Below are 18,263 nucleotides of genomic sequence, written 5' to 3'. Positions count from 1 at the left end.
CATATAATTGGGGAAAGTCGTAAAGCGCTGGTATTTTATGGGATAATGGGTATTACCTCATGTAACCCAAAATTTGTCACACTATTTCACCAACTTACAAAATACATGTATGGCAAATTTTGCGTTACAAGGTCTACCGGAATTTACTCTGATTTTATCTGTTAAATAAATTAGTAATTTGTTGGATTCAAACATAATTAATTTTTTCTTTTGCATTTTTGTAAAAAATTAACCAAAATTTTTTTTATGAAACACAAAAATCGATAGGTCAAAAGGGTTGGTCTAAAAGGGAAAGGAGCAACTCATTCTCATTGTTTGAAGTACTAAACAAAATAAAATAAAATGCCCCTAAAAAACTGGTACTTCGTTCACAAATGAAGGAACGCCATTTTGGCTAATTAATACTTGCAAGGATAGAATATAGTGTCCAAACGCGAATTCTATATTGTATTCTCATTAAGTTGACTATTTATACGGGATTGAGTTATTCTTCCGATCAAAACTATTTGACCAAATAATCACAAATTATTCAATAGCATACTCATAATCCATACACAACAGATTCTATTTCTTATTTTTGCATCATAAGTTGGATTCACGCTCATTTTCTTGGTGATTTATAAAATAAAATAGGGGTTGGCATTCCTTCCCGTGGTTGGGATTAGCCAAAAAAAAAAGGATAGTCTTGAAGTTTTTGTAACTTTTTCTTGTTATTGCTTCAATTTTCTATGCATTTTTTGTATTTTTCAAATTATTTTTGAAAAAATATATGCAATAGGTTTGATACATGTTAAAAAAAATGTAGAGACCAATAATAGCAAGGTCAATAATGGTAGAATTCATTTTAAATAATTATAAGAAAATTATCAAAGTTATGCAATTTTCTTGTTCCTCTATAATAAAAAATTTTAAATTTTTAGTTCATGTTGGAAAACAATAAACCAGATTAAAGTTTTTCTTTCTTGTTATATTACATGGCAATTAGGGTAATTAGGTGGCAACAACAACATCATTATAGGAATAAAATTTGAAAGTGAATCACATTGGAAATATTTTTTAGAAGGAGTGTTATTTTGGCAAAAAAAACTCCAATCTCTTGATTGATCCGCAAATATGAAAGCCTAAATAATATATGAAAATTGTCCCTTTAGATTCATAAACAAAGAAAACATCTCATAAAAATTACTCCAAATTTGTGGCATCTACGAAATCTTATTGCTGAATATGCATTTTTCCATAATGTTCTTGCTGGATACGCATCTTTCCATCAAATTCTTAGCTATTAGCTAGCTTCTTACACCGATAATATACAACTTAGAATTGATATGAATTCTTGCTTTATAGCTATTGGAAAGTTGAAAGCTTCAATTATGGGGACCCCTTGAGTGGATTTTATGGTGAATTGATGCTAATCTTTAGGGTTATAATGTGCTGTAAAAAGTCCCAATTCTTTCCTTTCGAGCTAGTCCAATTTCGTCTCCAGTTTGCCCATCAAATTTAGTTATTTTTACAATTTTAAGAGGAGTCACATATGCACATCAACTTCAATTGTTTTTACAATTTTAAGTGGAGTCGTGTGTGACTTTTTGCACCGGATCAATGATAGGATGTGAAATTTTGCTTTTTCTTGGGGGAGTGAGCAGATAGAAGGACCAAATTGGCTGCAAAAAGTTGGGGGAAAATTTCAGCTGTAAAAAATAATTGAGGGACAACGTTGTCATTTGCCCAAAATTCAACTCTCTCTTTCTGACAGCTTGCACTTTAGTGAAAACGCTCAAGCGAGAGTGCCTGCCAATGCTATAACTATCAAAACCCCAAAAATCACAAAAACGAACCAAAACCCAGAAAGTATAAATCAAAGAAACCAAACAAATAAATAACGAAAATCGCCCCTTTATTCAATTTCGTCAAGAAATACCCTAGTTTCATATGTTCGATTTGACGGATTTCAATTGAGGGGGGTTTTTTTTTTTGTTTAATAAGATTGAGAAATGGGCGCAAGTCGAAAGCTGCAGGGAGAAATCGATCGGGTTCTTAAGAAGGTTCAAGAAGGCGTCGATGTATTCGACAGCATTTGGAACAAGGTTTTTCTAATCTATGATTTTAACTGTGTTTGTTGGCGTTTAGTTATTATTATTATTATCTGTGCTTAATTGGTTTCATTGCATGTAGAGTGTTTTTGTTCATTTGCCAATTTTTTCGTGAGTGTAGGTTTATGATACGGACAATGCGAATCAGAAGGAGAAATTTGAAGCGGATTTGAAGAAGGAAATTAAAAAGCTTCAAAGATACAGAGACCAAATTAAGACATGGATCCAATCCAGTGAAATTAAGGATAAAAAGGTGACTTTTTTCCCCACTGCTTCCTGGTTTTTGCTCTTCTTCTTATTGCTGTTGTTTAATTAGTTTCTTGAACAGTAAATTCTCTGGAATTTGTTCATGCATGCATAGCAAGGCTGTAAAGAATTTGACCCTTTTTATATAGGGGTTAATTTTTTTTTTTTTTAAAGATTTTGGGAACTTGAATGAAATTTGGCTTTCTTCTCATCCTTCTCTTTCTTTATGGTAATCCTAATTCTGGGATTGTAGGGAATGCGATGTTAATTACATTTCATGTCTGATCTTTAGATAAGTGCATCAAGTTGGGTTTTTATTTTTTTGACTAATGTGTAATTTAATAGCATGACTCATTAGAACAAGTTCCTTTGATGGTGAAGAGTCAATGTTTTCTAGCAATTGAAGTTCTGCATTATTTTTGCTGCAATAGAAGAAATGACATCCTTAAATTCAAAAAGGAATTGGTCTTACCATTTTGGAGTTGGATCTTTATGAAGATTTTAAGCATGGACGTTATGAACTTCTGACTTATTTAAACATCTGCTTTGTTTTAGTTTTAATGTTTTGGTTTTAATGAAATATACCAATTTATGATGTACGACCTTGTCTGTAAGGTGCTTGAGTCAGTTGCACTGATTATACATTTATGTTGAGTTTATCTACTTGCTTTCTTTTTTCTTGTATTGCAGCACTACTTTACCTTCATTTGTCTGTTGTCGGTCCTGTTCAGTCACTTTATAATATCTTTATGTATCTTAGGTTAGGTTATTTTTGAACCTCTCAACTCATGCAGAAGTTGACCATAAGTGTTTTTGTGATACATGTTTTCTTATATTTGTATATGTTGATTAAATTGGAGATATTTTGAATCTCATAAATCATGCAGAAGTTGACCATAAATCTTCTTGTGATACGTGTTGACATAGGTTAGTGCCTCTTATGAGCAGGCTCTTATGGATGCTCGGAAGCAAATTGAGCGTGAAATGGAACGATTTAAAATCTGTGAGAAGGAAACTAAAACAAAAGCATTTTCAAAAGAAGGCCTGGGCCAACAGCCTAAGACGGTAAGCTTTCTGGCACATGATTTCCTCTGATTCTTCACTTTGATCTTGGTAATTTTCTCATATCACCCATCTTCATGTATATCTTTCAATTAGCATTTTTTCATGTGCAATTCATTTAATGTACACCATGGCCAGTTTTACATTCCACATTTTTTCCCTGTTTTTGTTTGGTTATTACTTTGAACTTCTTTTTTTGTGGGTGATTTGTTTTTTTTGGGGGGGGGGGGAGCTTGGTGCCTGTGGTAATGTTGATCTTTGTAGAGTTGAAAAATTTTCATATGAATTTATAAAAATTTCTGAACCTGTTCACTATATTTAGCTTCATCAGATGTTTCATTTATGGTTTTCCATGCATATTCTTATGATAGAGTTTTAGGATCATCAATCTAGAACCCTGAGATTATTTTGATCTATTTGTGCTGCCTATTTGTCCATCAGTGGTTTTGCTTATTGTCGAACGTTATTCAATTTCATTGTAGGATCCGAAGGAGAAAGCTAAATCAGATACAAGAGATTGGCTGAACAATGTGGTATGGATCTGACACTTTGTCTTTTGCTGTAATATATGTTTAATTGGAAACAATATTGGTTTTGTGAAGATATGCTTCCATTTTGAATTATTGGAAGTTCTTAGATTTCATGCTTTCATTTTCATTCTTTTATGGTGATGCAAATCCATGCTACCTTCTTGAAACTTTCTGAGAAATGGTGTTCTTTGAGAAATTAGTTGTTTCACTTGTTTATAGCCAATAAGTTGCTATTGACTGATGGTTTTCCAGTCTCTTCATGTTTTCAACAACTGCTTATGATTATTTGGTTTAACTTTTAATCTTCTGGGCAATATATTATGCATTGTCTTTCAATTCGCATTTTATTTTTGGTTGATGTTGTTTCTGTTTTTACTGCTAAGTTTGTCTTTACTATATGCCTGTAATTTCTTTGAAATCATTAAGGTTTTTAGTACTTGTTTTCCTTTTGTCCGTGAGTAGGTGAGCGAACTAGAAAATCAAATTGATAGCTTTGAAGCTGAAATCGAGGGTCTCTCTGTAAAAAAAGGGAAAACAAGGCCTCCTAGACTGGTAAGGGATATGAATTTATCCTATTAATGTGCATGTGATTTCTCATTGGCCTATATCATTATTGATTGAAGAATTATTTTATTTATTTTTTCTCCTGCAGACACATTTGGAGACGTCAATTGCTCGACACAAGGCTCATATAATGAAACTAGAATTGATTTTGAGACTACTGGACAATGATGAATTAAGTCCTGAAACAGTTAATGATGTTAAAGATTTCTTGGACGATTATGTTGAGCGTAATCAGGTTATCTATCTGAATATTTGGCAGCTTTCGTATGCATTCTGAAGTAATTAGCTAGCGCAGAATGCATTATTCTCATTCAAGTACTTATAATGTAATCATCCTTTGTGTGCTAATTTTCAGGTGGCAAAGAATAATAATCTGCTATAATGATGATCATCTGTTGAATGTTATATATGGTTCTCTGATAGGATTTCCATTTTGTGTATCCTGTCAGCATGCCTTCACTGCTAGCTTTCCTGTTTGACTGGCATTTCTATTGTGATTCAAGAGATGATCATACTTCTTTTGTAGGAGGATTTCGATGATTTCGATGATGTTGACGAGCTTTACAGCTCTTTACCTTTAGACAAGGTGGAGTCTCTTGAAGATTTAGTAACAATTGGCCCTCCTGGTCTTGTTAAGGTAAAAATTATATTTGCCACTTTACCCTATGTTGTTGATTTAACATAAGGTGTTTTGTCAATTGGCTTTTTGTTTTTCCCTTGAAGATTTAAACTTGGTAAATATACTTGTTGAAAGAGCCTTGTTTATATTGAAATGTAGTAATTGTACAATTACACTCACGCAATAGTTTAGTAGGAGTTTTGAGTTGTCTTGCACTTTTGCTAGCTCGCAGAACTGTTTGACGTTTCTTATTGTTCTCCAGGGTGTCAGTGCCTCCAATGCAGTTTTAAGCATGAAAAATCATTTGGCTACACCTGCTGCTCAAGTACCTGTATGTTTTTGCCCCCCGTCCCTAATTGTTAAGCTGCTTTTAATTCTGATAAAGGAGTCCTTTTGAGATCTTGTCTTGAATGTCCTCATGTTCTTTTCCACTCTGCATTTCCGAAGGGGAATGTTTATTTCTGGAGCAGCTTCAGACCCACTGATTCCATTGCTAGATGATGGATGTATTTGGAAAAATTAGTTGAACTAAAAGTTTTGATATTAGAGGAATCAGTACTTTTGATTGACATTTGTAATAGCTTGTGATAGTTCGTGGTCTGGTTTGCTGAATAATTTTATTGGTCATGACACTTCGAATCTAGGCATTATATGAACAGTTTGGATTAGTTTTCCATCTTTCTTTTCTGAAACAAAATAATATTTCTTTATTGAAAACTGAAAAAAATGAAAGAAAGGAGGATTATGGCACTTGACTTTGATAATTGGCATTTAATGGCTGTGCAAAATATGTCCTTTTTCTTATTTGAAGACAAAATACTGAATTTTTAAATATAGAAATTCTTGTATAAAAATCTACTGAAGGATAGACAGCAGTTATTAGCATTATTGGCATATGATGACATGTTAGGAGATGTGTTCTGTCTTTGTAGCGTCATCATGGGATGATCATTTCCATAAAATTTGCTGAGTTTCTACCCTTTCACGTGTTTCTGTTATATAGTTTATATCATGTTTCACAAAATTGGTTGACCTATTCATACTTCGCAGCAGGTTCCTAGTTTGTTATTGTTGCAATCTCTTCATTTGTTGATATGGTCACGAACTGTTGATGTTTGTTGACTCAAGCTAACACTGAGAAACTCTGTTAGTGGTTCAACTTTTTGAATTTGATTCTCCAGTTCTGTAGGAATTTCTCTTTTATCACTGGGATGGAACTAAGCATTCCGAGATTTCATTGTGCAGCAGTTTTGTCCAAAGAGTAATGAAACCTGGGCATTAACTGTTATTGGGCGACCAAAGTGGGAAATTGAAGTAGACTATTTTCTTCTCTCTGTGCTTTTTTTTTTGGGGGGGGTGGTGGCGCTTAGTAATTGGGCGGTACTGAAATTTGTTTTGGTTTAGTTCAAAACTGGTCAATAGATATAATAAAGAATCAGTATCCTATATCATGGTGAAGGATGGACCAATTAGAGGTTTTGCCAGCTGAGGAGTTGTTAGTGGACCGTAGCTACATGTTAGTGGTTTAAAGTTTTGGAAGTTTGTTCTTCAGTTCATCCCTTCCTTTAGTGGTGCGTGGTCGGAAGCCTTCATTAAGCTTTAATTACACTTTTCTTTTGTTAGCTATGGCATTGTAGCCGCTGCTGGTATACCTATTCTCTCTCTCTCTCTCTTGCCTTTTGGTATTTGTTTCGCTTATCGTCTTATTCATCCTTCGAGAAAGCTCTTAGAGAATCTAATACATTTTTTTGTAATCATATATTTAGGCTACAGCTACATCTGCCAATCAACAAGGCGCTTCTCCCCAAGAGCAAGTTGAGGAAACGGCAACCCAGGACACTACTGATACTGTTGCAAGGACTCCCCCTCCTAAAAGCAGTTCAGCTGCTGCTTCTGCTCCACCAACACCAGTAGGAAGCCATTCCAATCCTGGTATTGTGAAAGCTACAAGTGACTTCGTTGGTGCATCAACTGCTTCCTCTGGTCATTTGGGTTCAAGTTCTTCAACTGGTCTCTTAGATAATGCAGGCGTTCCATCATCTCCTGTAAGTGTCCCTTATTCAGTAAAGGAAGAAGACATTACAAGTTTCCCTGGCCGTAAACCTTCCCCAGCTCTTGCTGAAGTTGGGCTACGAGGTGTTGGTAGAGGTGGATTATCCAACCAACCATCAAGTAGTGTCCCTATCAGTTCTGGAAGCACAATTTCGAGCAATGGAGCCCTTGGTAGTGTAACGTCAGGTTCTGAAATGGCAAAAAGAAACATGCTTGGAGCTGAGGAAAGACTTGGAAGTAGTAGCATGGTGCAATCACTTGTATCTCCTCTTGGTAATAGAATGATCTTGCCACAGGCTGGGAAAACTGGTGATGGAATTGGCTCAGCTGATGCTGGGAGTGTTGGTGAGGCTGCATCTATGGCTGGGAGGGTGTTATCTTCTTCTGTGGTTCATGGTATACAATGGAGGCCTGGAAGTTCCTTTCAGAACCAGAATGAGGTGGTATGTGGTTCTGCTGTAAGCTCTTCTGTTTTGGCTGATTTCAATTTACCATTCTTGCTTGCATGGTATATTTTTTTTGTGCAAGCTGAGAATCGAAGTGGAAAACCTGTTGTTGAAATTTTGCTTTAATTGGTTTTTACTTCTATAAGATGTATTTGATTGAATAATGGCCTTATGCAGTGTATCTTTTGAACTTTCAGCATATTCTTATGTAACTTAATTTTTTTTTTATAGCAACTGCTGGGCTGTTTTCCAACCCAATTTTTGTACTCCCTGTTGTCACGGAAATTGTAATTGTTATTAACAGTGCATAGTTTTTGAAAATTGTAATTATTACATAAGAAGTGTGGAACCATGAAGTTGTTTTTCAATTTCAAAATATTATCGCTGAATAACACATGCAATCAAGCCATTTAGTTGCTTTACCTTTGGTGGCTTTCATGAACTGTGCACGTGTTTTTCCTTTTCTTTTTTGTTTTCCTTGGTAACAATTAGTGGGCCGATAAAAGGCAAATGAATTGATTTTTTTAAGTGTCTTGAGGGTAAAAGTAGATTTTGAATGGGAACATGTTAGTCAAATGAAGGCAAGTGATATATTTTCGGATAACCTAAAAAGGACAGAATGACTATCAATGGGAGGAAGGCACTATTTCTTTATCAACTTTTATCTTTCACATTCTACTAATTGGAATCATTTACTTCGCTTCACACAATTTAATTGAATGCAGTTCATCTGCATTTTTAAATTCTATCACGATACCCATACCCTTGATTTTGAAGCCCCGAAGCTATTTTAATAAAAGAAAGTTACGCAATTCGTAATTAATGGGACTTTTGAAGATTGAGAAATGAATTATGATATGAGAACTATCTGCAATGAAGATAATGACTGTTTCATTGGGATTGATGAAGTATTCCTTGATCCAATTCTACCTTTGACATTCTTCTAACTGGATTTTGCCTAGTTGCACAGTTTAATTAAATGCAGTTAATCTATGTATTTAATTTATTTCGCGATACCCATACCCTTGATTTAGAAACCTTGAAGCTATTTTTACAAAGGAGCGATAGTTCTGGAACTCAAGCATAATAGGACTTTTGATGGTGGAGAAATAAATCATTGTATGGTAACTATTAGAATGGATCAAACCGTATAATATGGGTTTGTGGTAAAAAACTTAATTGGCTTAGTAATGACTGTTATGTATAATGTGTGAAATATATTTGCATGGTCTTTTGGTTTGACATATTTGAGTCTACAACTGATAATATACTTTCTTAGGGACAATTCCGTGGAAGAACTGAAATTGCTCCTGACCAGAGGGAGAAGTTTCTGCAGCGGTTTCAGCAGGTTCAGCAGGGTCAAACTAACCTTCTTGGCTTGCCTCTTAGCGGAGGGAATCATAAACAATTCTCTGCTCAGCAACAGAATTCCCTCTTGCAGCAGGTGATCTTTCTGCTTTCTTGACTAGAAGTTCTTCCTGTTACTTAGTTTCCTGTAACTGTCTGTACAAGTGGGCTGGTATATGTACACACAAATATTTTCCTTTGGCACATGTTACTTTTTTAAGCATGATGGTACACCATCATTGCAGAGATAATAACATAGAATGAAGCCTATCCTACTTCTGCCGTCCTTGTTTGTTGTATCAATGAATGTCTACCAAAATGAAAAGGAATAGTAGGCTGTTATGATCTGGGTAAACTATGTGTTAAAGTGCTTAGATTCCCTTCATTTTGAAATTTACAGCTGTAAAAATGGCTAGAAACTGCATGTAAACATAAATCTATAATATGGTACATATCCATATATATATATATGTAAAAGACATGCACATACAAACACATGATCAAATTAAGTGTACACATCCGTGTTGATACGATGAAGGAGAGAAGAAAAAGTTGTGTTAGGTGGGTTGTAGTCAATGCTAACTCGAATCTGGAATTGGATGAAATTTCATGAAGGATTTATGGCTCGCACATTGCCGTGAAGAGCTAAATTTGGCCAGCATTCTCCATTGACAGTTTGAATGGTCTGATAGGAAAAAATTTTAAAAAAAGAAGACAAGAAAGGTGGTGGTAGAGCGAACGATGAGTAAGAATTAACAAAATATAACAATTTGGCGAAAGTAGAAAGATGATAATAATAATAATAATAATCAACAGATGGATTAGCACGTGATAAGATAGAGGTAACTGTTGTAACAGAACAAGAGACCATAGGATCTTTAGGGGATGAATTAACTGTAAGACTCCTCTCTTAAGTATAAATTAGGGAAGGAATGAAGGACTGAAATTATGGATATGCGACGATCAAGACAATCCCCATGGATTAGGTATATCATGGCGAAATAATTAAAGCTAGCCCTAGGCCGGCATCACCTATAGCAACTTGTTCATTATACAGAATTTAATGCTCCTGGGCAACTTGAACTTTTTCCTATAAGGGATATATAGTTCTATGGATAAAATCTTTATCTTAAATGACATTTATTTTATCAGCAATCAATGCTCATTAATTATTTGATGATTGCTTTTTGGTGATAAAACTTCACCAAAGAACCTATAGAGCTGTAAGAGTTTGCAATCGCTAGATTAGTGAATCTGCTCTCTTTGCCTGGTCTGATTTTTTCTCTCTTTCATCCCTTTTTCAAAAAAGATACGCGGGGGCCCTGGTTGGAAAGCTTGACTTTGTCATGTTCTATGGCAGATGGGAGGTTGTTCTGTTCTAGAGCCATCTTTTTCATAATTGTAAAATACTGCTGATAAATCATATGAGCTAGCACTTCCGTATCCATATAAAACTTTTTGATTGTGTCCCTGTATATCGCTTTTGGAATAGTATCTAATCTGACATTAGACACATACCAGTTCTGACACCGATATGTCAGTCTATGTAACATAGTTTATAAAAGTTACAAGGATTGTAGGCAAGGTTTATCTGGAAGATGAATGAGTTAGGAATCAGGTGAAATTTGTGGGCAGTGCTCACGTGGCTTGAAAAGATAAATGAACTAGTTGCTGAAAGAACTTTTGATATCAGTGGTGGAAAGAGCAAAGTCCAGGCAAAAGTAATTGCTGTGTCTGCCGATTTTTTTCTACTAGCTATGTTGTGTCCTGAGACATCTATCGACCTAAAAGTCCCTAGTTTATTTGATTGTTAGGAGGCTTTGTTTCTTTTCTTTTTATCTCAAGCGGTATAGCCTTCCCCACTGTCCCAAACTTAGCTAGAGACTGTTGACATGAGTGCTGTTGCACAATTAAGTTATTGTTGTAGATATGCTGTAAAAGTTCATAGTGCTTGTTTAATTGAATGGTGAACAGATATAAAATGCTAACCATAAGAGAACAGAAGTCATTTTGTTCTTGACCCCGAATTTTATATGTAATGTCATAATTGATGACTTGTTACATGTGATGAGATTCTTTTTAGTGTCATGTAATTATGAATGATATTTTCAGTTCAATTCCCAAAGCTCCTCTATCTCGCCTCAACTTGGGGTTCAACCAGCTGGTCTTAACAGTGTTCCATCATCTCCCTCATTGCAGCAGCAGCCCATTCCAATCCATCAGTCGTCAAGTCAGCAGACTCAAATATTGGCAGGGTCTAGAGATGCTGGTATTCTGAATTACAGCATCAGCATTATACTTAGTTTTTGATTATGCATCATTAGCTTTTTACAAGATTAGTCAGTTTCTTTCAAGCATTCATTTTCTTTGACAATTTGGCTGTATTTAACCTCTAATGTTATGCAACCTTTCCAAAATGGAAATTTACCAAGAATCCCATACTTGTCAAAATGTATATATTTGGTGAATGTATGGTGTCAATTGAAGTTTTTAGTTTATATCTCAAGGATTTGTCTAGAAAATGCCTGGTATATTGTGCATCAAAGATCTGGGATTTATGGTCAGGAATGAGGGAGCAGTGGAATTTTTATATGCGTATGTATCATTCTAAACTTTCCTGGTATCCATTTTGTGGTCAAATTTATTGCAACTTAATTGGCTCCAATGTGGAGACTGCACACTTATCTTAGTTTGCAGCAATTAATAATATCAAGGTAGCATTGTAGGAGCAATGTTTTACATTGTGGTTTCGCTGTTGATATACTTATTAGGTGCACCAAATTTTTGGGGGGTGAGGGGAAGGGGGAGTGGGGAAAGAAAATGTGCTTGTTAGGTTTTCCACACTGGGAAAGGTGAAATAGTTCTCTCTGTATCACAGTAATGGTTTGCTACTTTTGTGGCCATTGTATTATTAGAATATACAAATGTTGAATGAAGATACTTTGTTTCCAACTACAGATGTTGGTCATGCAAAAGTGGAGGAGTTGCATCAGCAACCTGCAGTATCTGAGGATTCTTCTGAATCTATTGGAAACTCTGGACTTGTGAAGAATCTGATGAACGAGGATGATATGAAGGCTTCATATGCGTTGGATCCTCCGGTATGTATATTTTGTTTTTATTATTCTTTCCAAAAACTTTTCTGACGTTTTGAAGTAGCTTTATGACTAGTGCTGGTTTTTGCAAAGATTTTGGCTATTATACACAAATGATTAGCTGATTTTCAATAGTATAGATAAATTCAAAGTTGCAAATATTGTGGACATCCTTTGAGTATTTGTATTCAAAATCGTACTACAAATGCTGCATGGTCTAGCATCCCAGTGACTCAATTTGTAAACAGTCATATTCTTATCCTCTTGGACTTTGTATTGCTACAATAATCACAAGCATGCTCCATGGCTGAGCTCCTAGCAGCTCAATTGATGCGCTGAGGGCAGTGTAGGTGGAGTTTGTATTGTTGTGGACACATTGATTTTGTACATTTTCTGAGATCAAATTCATGAATATTCTGTAATAGGTTTCTTGACTTAGGTTATGCACAAAGAATTCATCAAAAGCTCCGTCAGGAAGGCAACAACTGAGTGGTGCCAAAAATTTAAGCCTAAGTAGTAAATTGTCGTGCCACTTGCTTTAGTTTAGTATTGCTATTGGATTCTCTCTACATAGTTGTATTTTAGTGTACGCTAGAATCACTTATCAGATGCTCTTAGTACTTGATTGTTTGCATTCAACATTTATTTATCTGAAACGCTCAAACTCACATTCTCTAAATGATTGTTTGGGGAGTGGTAGCTTGCTGGATAGTGTCAAGCTGAGTTAGGAGAGGACACATGTATATCCCACGTTGTAACAAGTTTTACTAATAGGTTTGCAGGGACACTAAAGTTAACACCCATATATTCCACCATATAGCAACCTTCATTTGAGAAGCCGCTTATAAAACTTGGCCTACTTATTCTGGCAAGATTTCCTTGTAATTTTGTCATTAATTTTGTGATTTCTTGATTGAATCTAGGGTTTTGCTGGATCAAACAATAGTCTTGCAAGTCCAGATCTTTTGTGACTTTGCAGTTATGAAGTTCTGGAGTGAGGTCCATTATTGAACATAGTCATATGCTGTTATGCTCAAGGATTATCTTTAGGTTGAATGAGAGAGCACATAGATTTATCTAAATAAGTGTATTTTCGCCTGTGTCCTTTAGCAGTAAGTTTATCTTGGCTTTGCTTTGTCTTCAGTCTTCTGAATTTATCTGATGAATATAATGCTTTGAGTATTACAGAACTGGTGTTTAAACATGAGGATATTGGTAAGAGATAAAGTTTTTGGAGGTTGAAGGACTCGCTGACGTAATTGTAAAAGTTGCATATGTGGGATATTGTATTTCTCTAGTATTGTAAACTTCCATGGCTATTTCCGTCTAGTTATGGAGGTTTGAGGTTGCTAATTGAATCTTAAGTGGTGAATCTGTAATATGCTGAAATTTCACATGGTATGACAGTTTTTGTCACCTTTATCGTGTGAGCTTCTAATTCTTGATGAGCGATACAATTTGCCACCTCTTGGATTTTCCATGACTGTGTTCTCTTTTAAAAGTTCAGCCTTAATTGCCTTCTTTCCGATTTAAAATAAAAGGATCAACAGAAATCGTTGAGTTATTGGTCGCAGAGGTGCTACAGGCACAAGGTGCACTGACGCACCAGAATACCTTGTCGCTTAGGTGCAAGCATGAATTTCAGTGCTTGCAATCCTCAGGCGAACAAGAAGACGAGGAGGTTGAGAGTAGTGATATGAGTGCAGAAGGTAGAGTAGTGTTATAATAAAAGAACAAGAAATTAGTAACTGATGAAAGTGGCGGGGTGAGAGGTGAAGAATGGGAAGAGACAGGAAAGAAGGCAAGAGAATATTGGCTGAGGGTGGAAAATTATATCAGCTTTGGGGAACTGGGGAACTAGGATAGAAATATAGCTGTAGCCTGGAGGGGGCCTAAGGATTTAGTTTAAGCCTTGATATGGTAATTACAGTTATTGGATCTGAATTTAAGGTTATGAAAGATATGATAGTATAGATCTCCGCACTCCAGTGATTTTAACTGCTTCTGTTTAAACTACAAGTCAAGTTAGATGGGAACACAAACTGAAAAGGTACAACTGATAAAGCATTCCAGAACTTCAGAGAGGCTTGTGCCTCAAGTCCCATGTGCCTTGTCTCTTTGTGCTGCCTTTGCAACATTACCATACTTGCAAGATCAAGATGTAAAGTTGTCCCTTAGTATCCTCAGTGGCTTGGCACTGTTCCTTGTGCACCTTTAACAACTATACTGATTAGGAATCTGTTGGATGATATCATCCTCTTCATTCCTGGGGAATATTATTAAATGAGTCTCTTCTGTGTTATGTTTTTCTATTGTCTCATTTCTCTACTTGCTAATCCCATAAGAGTTGTGTTGTGATGTTAATCCATCAAATGTAGAAATTTCACTTTTGGATTTTATTAGTAACATTTTCAGACAGCCAATTATTGGAGTTATCAGAGTGATGTGTCAGGATACTGGACAAAACTGGAGATAATTACTAACAGTTATGTTTAGAGTTGAAGAAAAGGAAATGTTATGAAGGCCAGCAAGGACTTGCCTAAAATGATAAAGTCCATTCTTGAGGGAGAGGCAAAGTTTCAAGGAGGGAGGGAGAGAGTTGCTATTCATCTTGCATGTTTAGAAAAATGATGGGCAACTTGCTCTTGTGAGATATGGTGTTTAACCATGTAGCATAATTTCATCCAGTGGTTTTATTTGCAAAATTTTGTAGGCTTACAGCTCCTCTGTTGGTAGTTTTGTATTGCAGGGCCTCATGGGATATGAAGTGCCTCAGCCAATGCCTCCATATTCAGAAACTTCCACTGAAGTGTCTATTATGCGCATATGCCTGTATTAATCACATTTACGTATCCATTTTTAAGTCGTAGACACAAATTTTGCTTGCTTTTATGGCAACCTGATCAAAGATTTAGAGATATTTGATGAAATCTCATGAATAAGTTGGGCAAGTTCCACAAAAAGCACTGTTATATAAATAGATAAATAACACCTTGCCATGCTGGTCATGTGAAGTTATAGCAAACAAATTTCACATTCCATGTGATAGTTATAGGAGCTGCAGTGTCCAAATTTTATAGATTTCGAACAACATAGAAAATGTGGCTGGCATGAGGATGCTTTTGGTTGGTAGCTTGCTTAGTTCGAATGTTTGTATCATTTGAGCCACGTATCCTGTTAATTGAACTTGAAGTAGCAGCATTTTGCATATTTGGGCTGCTCTTTATTAACCATTTCAATGGCTGTTTTGAAAAATCATTGAAAATATATAAAAAAATTGCTTTACTGCAGTGTCGCATGTTCTATGGCATGCTTTTAGGGAAAAATTCATGTAACCATCTGAATTAGGTTGTGTACCTATCTGAATTATGGTTTGTCTACTCTACTATATGTCCTTTGATGTACATATTCTGCCTGAAAGTTATTGGTTTTTTTTTCATTTGTTTTTCCTAGTAAAAATGTGAGCGGTTCCATTTGGATGGTTTTTTTTTTTGTCAGTATTTTCTCTTTTAAAATGGAAACCTGTGTAATGAAAAATGGCTATTGGGACTAGGATAAGAATTAGGACCTGTGTAATGAAGATTAGCATTATGATGCATACAAGATCTTTACCCAAGCTAGAATGTCTCAATTTTGAATCCTTTGTCTTTTGCTTTGGTCTTGAAGATTCAGTTGAACAAAATGTGCTCAGATTACTTGATAATAAAAGCAGCATAACACCCTGAAGCATCACTACAGCATTTTTTTTTAATGGTCAATATTCTTTTTGATTTCAATGCATTTGGGTCCTACACCTGGATATTATGTCTAGTGCTATCCCAGTGTGGAAGTAATGAGCTTTCGAGTATTTTCAGCTCATGATGCAATCTCATGTAATAATGAGTCGCTGGTTCCAACTTATTGTCGCAGAATTCTCTTTGAATGTCTGATGGCTGTCATCCTGTGTCTCCTGCAGGCTGGAGCGGGTAGCGCTCTTACAGAATCATCTCAAATGCCAAGGGACATTGATTTATCTCCTAGTCAACCTTTGCAATCCAGTCAACCTTCTGGAAGTCTTGGTGTCATTGGTCGAAGAAGTGTTGCAGACCTGGGTGCAATTGGTGATAACCTCAGCGTTTCTCCTGCAACATCTGGAGGAATGCATGACCAGTTGTACAATTTACAGATGCTTGAATCTTCATTTTATAAACTTCCACAACCAAAAGATTCTGAGCGGGCAAAGAGCTATACTCCAGTATGAAACGATTTTATTTGGCTATTTAGTTCTCTTCCATATGGTGACTATATTTTTGTCTAATATTTTCCTTTGGCATTTGCACAGAGACACCCTGTGGTGACTCCTCCAAGCTATCCCCAAGTGCAGGCACCAATTGTCAATAACCCTGCTTTCTGGGAGCGTCTTGGAGCTGATAACTATGGCACTGATACCCTATTCTTTGCATTTTACTACCAGCAGGTTGTAGTAATTTTAATCATTTTGTAATACTTCTATTGCTTTTTGCTTTTCCAAGTCATCTAGCATGATAAAACTGTAATCTTCATTGGCAGAATACTTATCAACAGTATCTGGCTGCTAAGGAATTGAAGAAGCAATCATGGAGATACCATAGGAAGTACAATACATGGTTTCAGAGACACAAGGAGCCGGATATTGCCACTGATGATTATGAACAGGGGACATACGTTTACTTTGATTTCCATATTGGCAATGATGAGCAGCACGGATGGTATGCATGTTCTAATTTCATTTTCATTTGGACTCCTTTTTGCTAATTTACATCAGTTTTAATTCTAATATTTGCATTTTTGCTCTTGTTTGTGATGTCATGCTTAAACCTTTTGCATTGGTCTCTAAGCTTGTAGCTTTTAGATGCCTTTTGATTTTCTTACTTTGTTGTGGCAATTGAGAACTGAAACTGAAGGAAACTCATAAATTTCAGGTTGACTGTTTTGTTTGTTGTTCTCCGCACATCTGCAGTTTGTTGTCGTCTTCTTGCGGCGACTGATCAGTGCAAGTTTTTAAATGTGGTTATTATTGCCTAATAAATCTTGAATACACTTTCACAGTTATTTTGAGTCATTTATACACCAGGAATAAGGATTTATTATTTGGGAAAGAAATGTAACATTCCATTATGTTGGAATAGGACAACATTAATGGGAAATTCAAATACATTGCTTGCACTTATTGATGTCTGCCGATCTTCTGAGCAAACTGATTAGACATATGCATTTTCTAGTAATTTTTCATTGTTGTGGTTTTAATTGTTGTGGTTTTAATGAAATACCTTACTCATGTTTAGGTGCCAGAGAATCAAGACTGAGTTCACGTTTGAGTACAATTATCTTGAAGATGAGCTTATAGTGTAGAACATTGATCATCAACCGCTGCTTTTTATGTCCCTCAACACCTTTTAGTGAATATTTTGGTTTTGCTTACCAGATTAAGTGCTGTTTTTTAGTAGATTATGGTTGACCAATTGCTACGTTCTGGATGAAGACAAACAGCTATATAAAGCTCCTTGTAAAACCGAGCTGATTGTTCTGCCTGACGTCAGTAAATTTACATGCTCCAGTGCTGCATATATCTGTTGCAACTTGCAACCATGGATGTCCATGGTTGATCGAGTTCTTGGAGGCTCATTGTGCTGGAGTTTCTTTCATCTGCCATTTCCCAAATATTATTGAGTTGGTAGTATCCTGATAAGGAGAATTCTGATATTTACTGCTTGCAACTAATAGCGTAAATCGAGTAAAGTCGAGCTCGATCCTTATCTGTGCTACTCGAGCTTGAGAAAGAGCAAAGAACTCTAGGTAGACAAGTCCCTGGGATTGTGCCAAGAGTTGCCGGCTTTTGGTATTAACTCTGGGATTAGGTTTATTTCATTCGGCAAAAGTCAATTACTTTGAGTTGAAAAAAAAGAACTCGAAGCTCGAGCTTCACTGGTGGCCTTGGTACATGAGCTCGAGCGTGACTCAGATGAGCTCGGAATTCCTGTTTGTGCCTTATTGAGCCCGAGTCACCTCGAGCTCAGAGTTCTCAAGCTCATTTTATTGGTTAACGAGAATTCTTGTTTCCTGTTTTAATTTTTTAGTCAATGAAATGATTGTACCTGCCCATGAAAATTGTTTTAGTGAAGGACTGATTTTAGGTAAATTCCATAAATCTCTTCCCTATAAATGTAATTTCGCAATAAAGCTTGATTGAGTAC

At 35.9% G+C, this 18,263-nt stretch overlaps 1 protein-coding gene across 5 annotated transcripts; it reads left to right on the top strand.

The window, feature by feature from the left end:
• Positions 1-1,793: 1,793 nt before the first annotated feature.
• On the top strand, positions 1,794-17,714 carry LOC113693505 (uncharacterized). Of its 5 annotated transcripts, none has more exons than XM_072053387.1 (16): positions 1,794-2,084; positions 2,212-2,343; positions 3,285-3,401; positions 3,881-3,931; positions 4,391-4,480; positions 4,581-4,727; positions 5,019-5,129; positions 5,374-5,442; positions 6,878-7,606; positions 8,889-9,053; positions 11,069-11,225; positions 11,915-12,057; positions 16,007-16,285; positions 16,373-16,507; positions 16,600-16,778; positions 17,355-17,714. In XM_072053387.1, exons 1-16 carry the CDS (start codon positions 1,992-1,994, stop codon positions 17,419-17,421), a joined length of 2,664 nt encoding a protein of 887 aa, XP_071909488.1. In that variant the 5' UTR covers positions 1,794-1,991; the 3' UTR covers positions 17,422-17,714. The 5 variants fall into 5 exon arrangements, with proteins under 5 accessions (XP_071909488.1, XP_071909492.1, XP_071909491.1 ...); XM_072053391.1 differs by having other exon boundaries at positions 1,833-2,084; positions 3,264-3,401; positions 11,159-11,225; XM_072053390.1 differs by having other exon boundaries at positions 1,843-2,084; positions 3,264-3,401; positions 11,156-11,225.
• The last annotated feature ends 549 nt before the right edge of the window (positions 17,715-18,263 follow it).

The sequence above is a fragment of the Coffea arabica genome, chromosome 6c (assembly GCF_036785885.1).
Source record: "Coffea arabica cultivar ET-39 chromosome 6c, Coffea Arabica ET-39 HiFi, whole genome shotgun sequence".
NCBI lineage: Eukaryota > Viridiplantae > Streptophyta > Magnoliopsida > Gentianales > Rubiaceae > Coffea > Coffea arabica.
The sequence above is the reverse complement of the archived record's forward strand: the minus strand, read 5'-3'. Positions and strand labels throughout refer to the sequence as shown.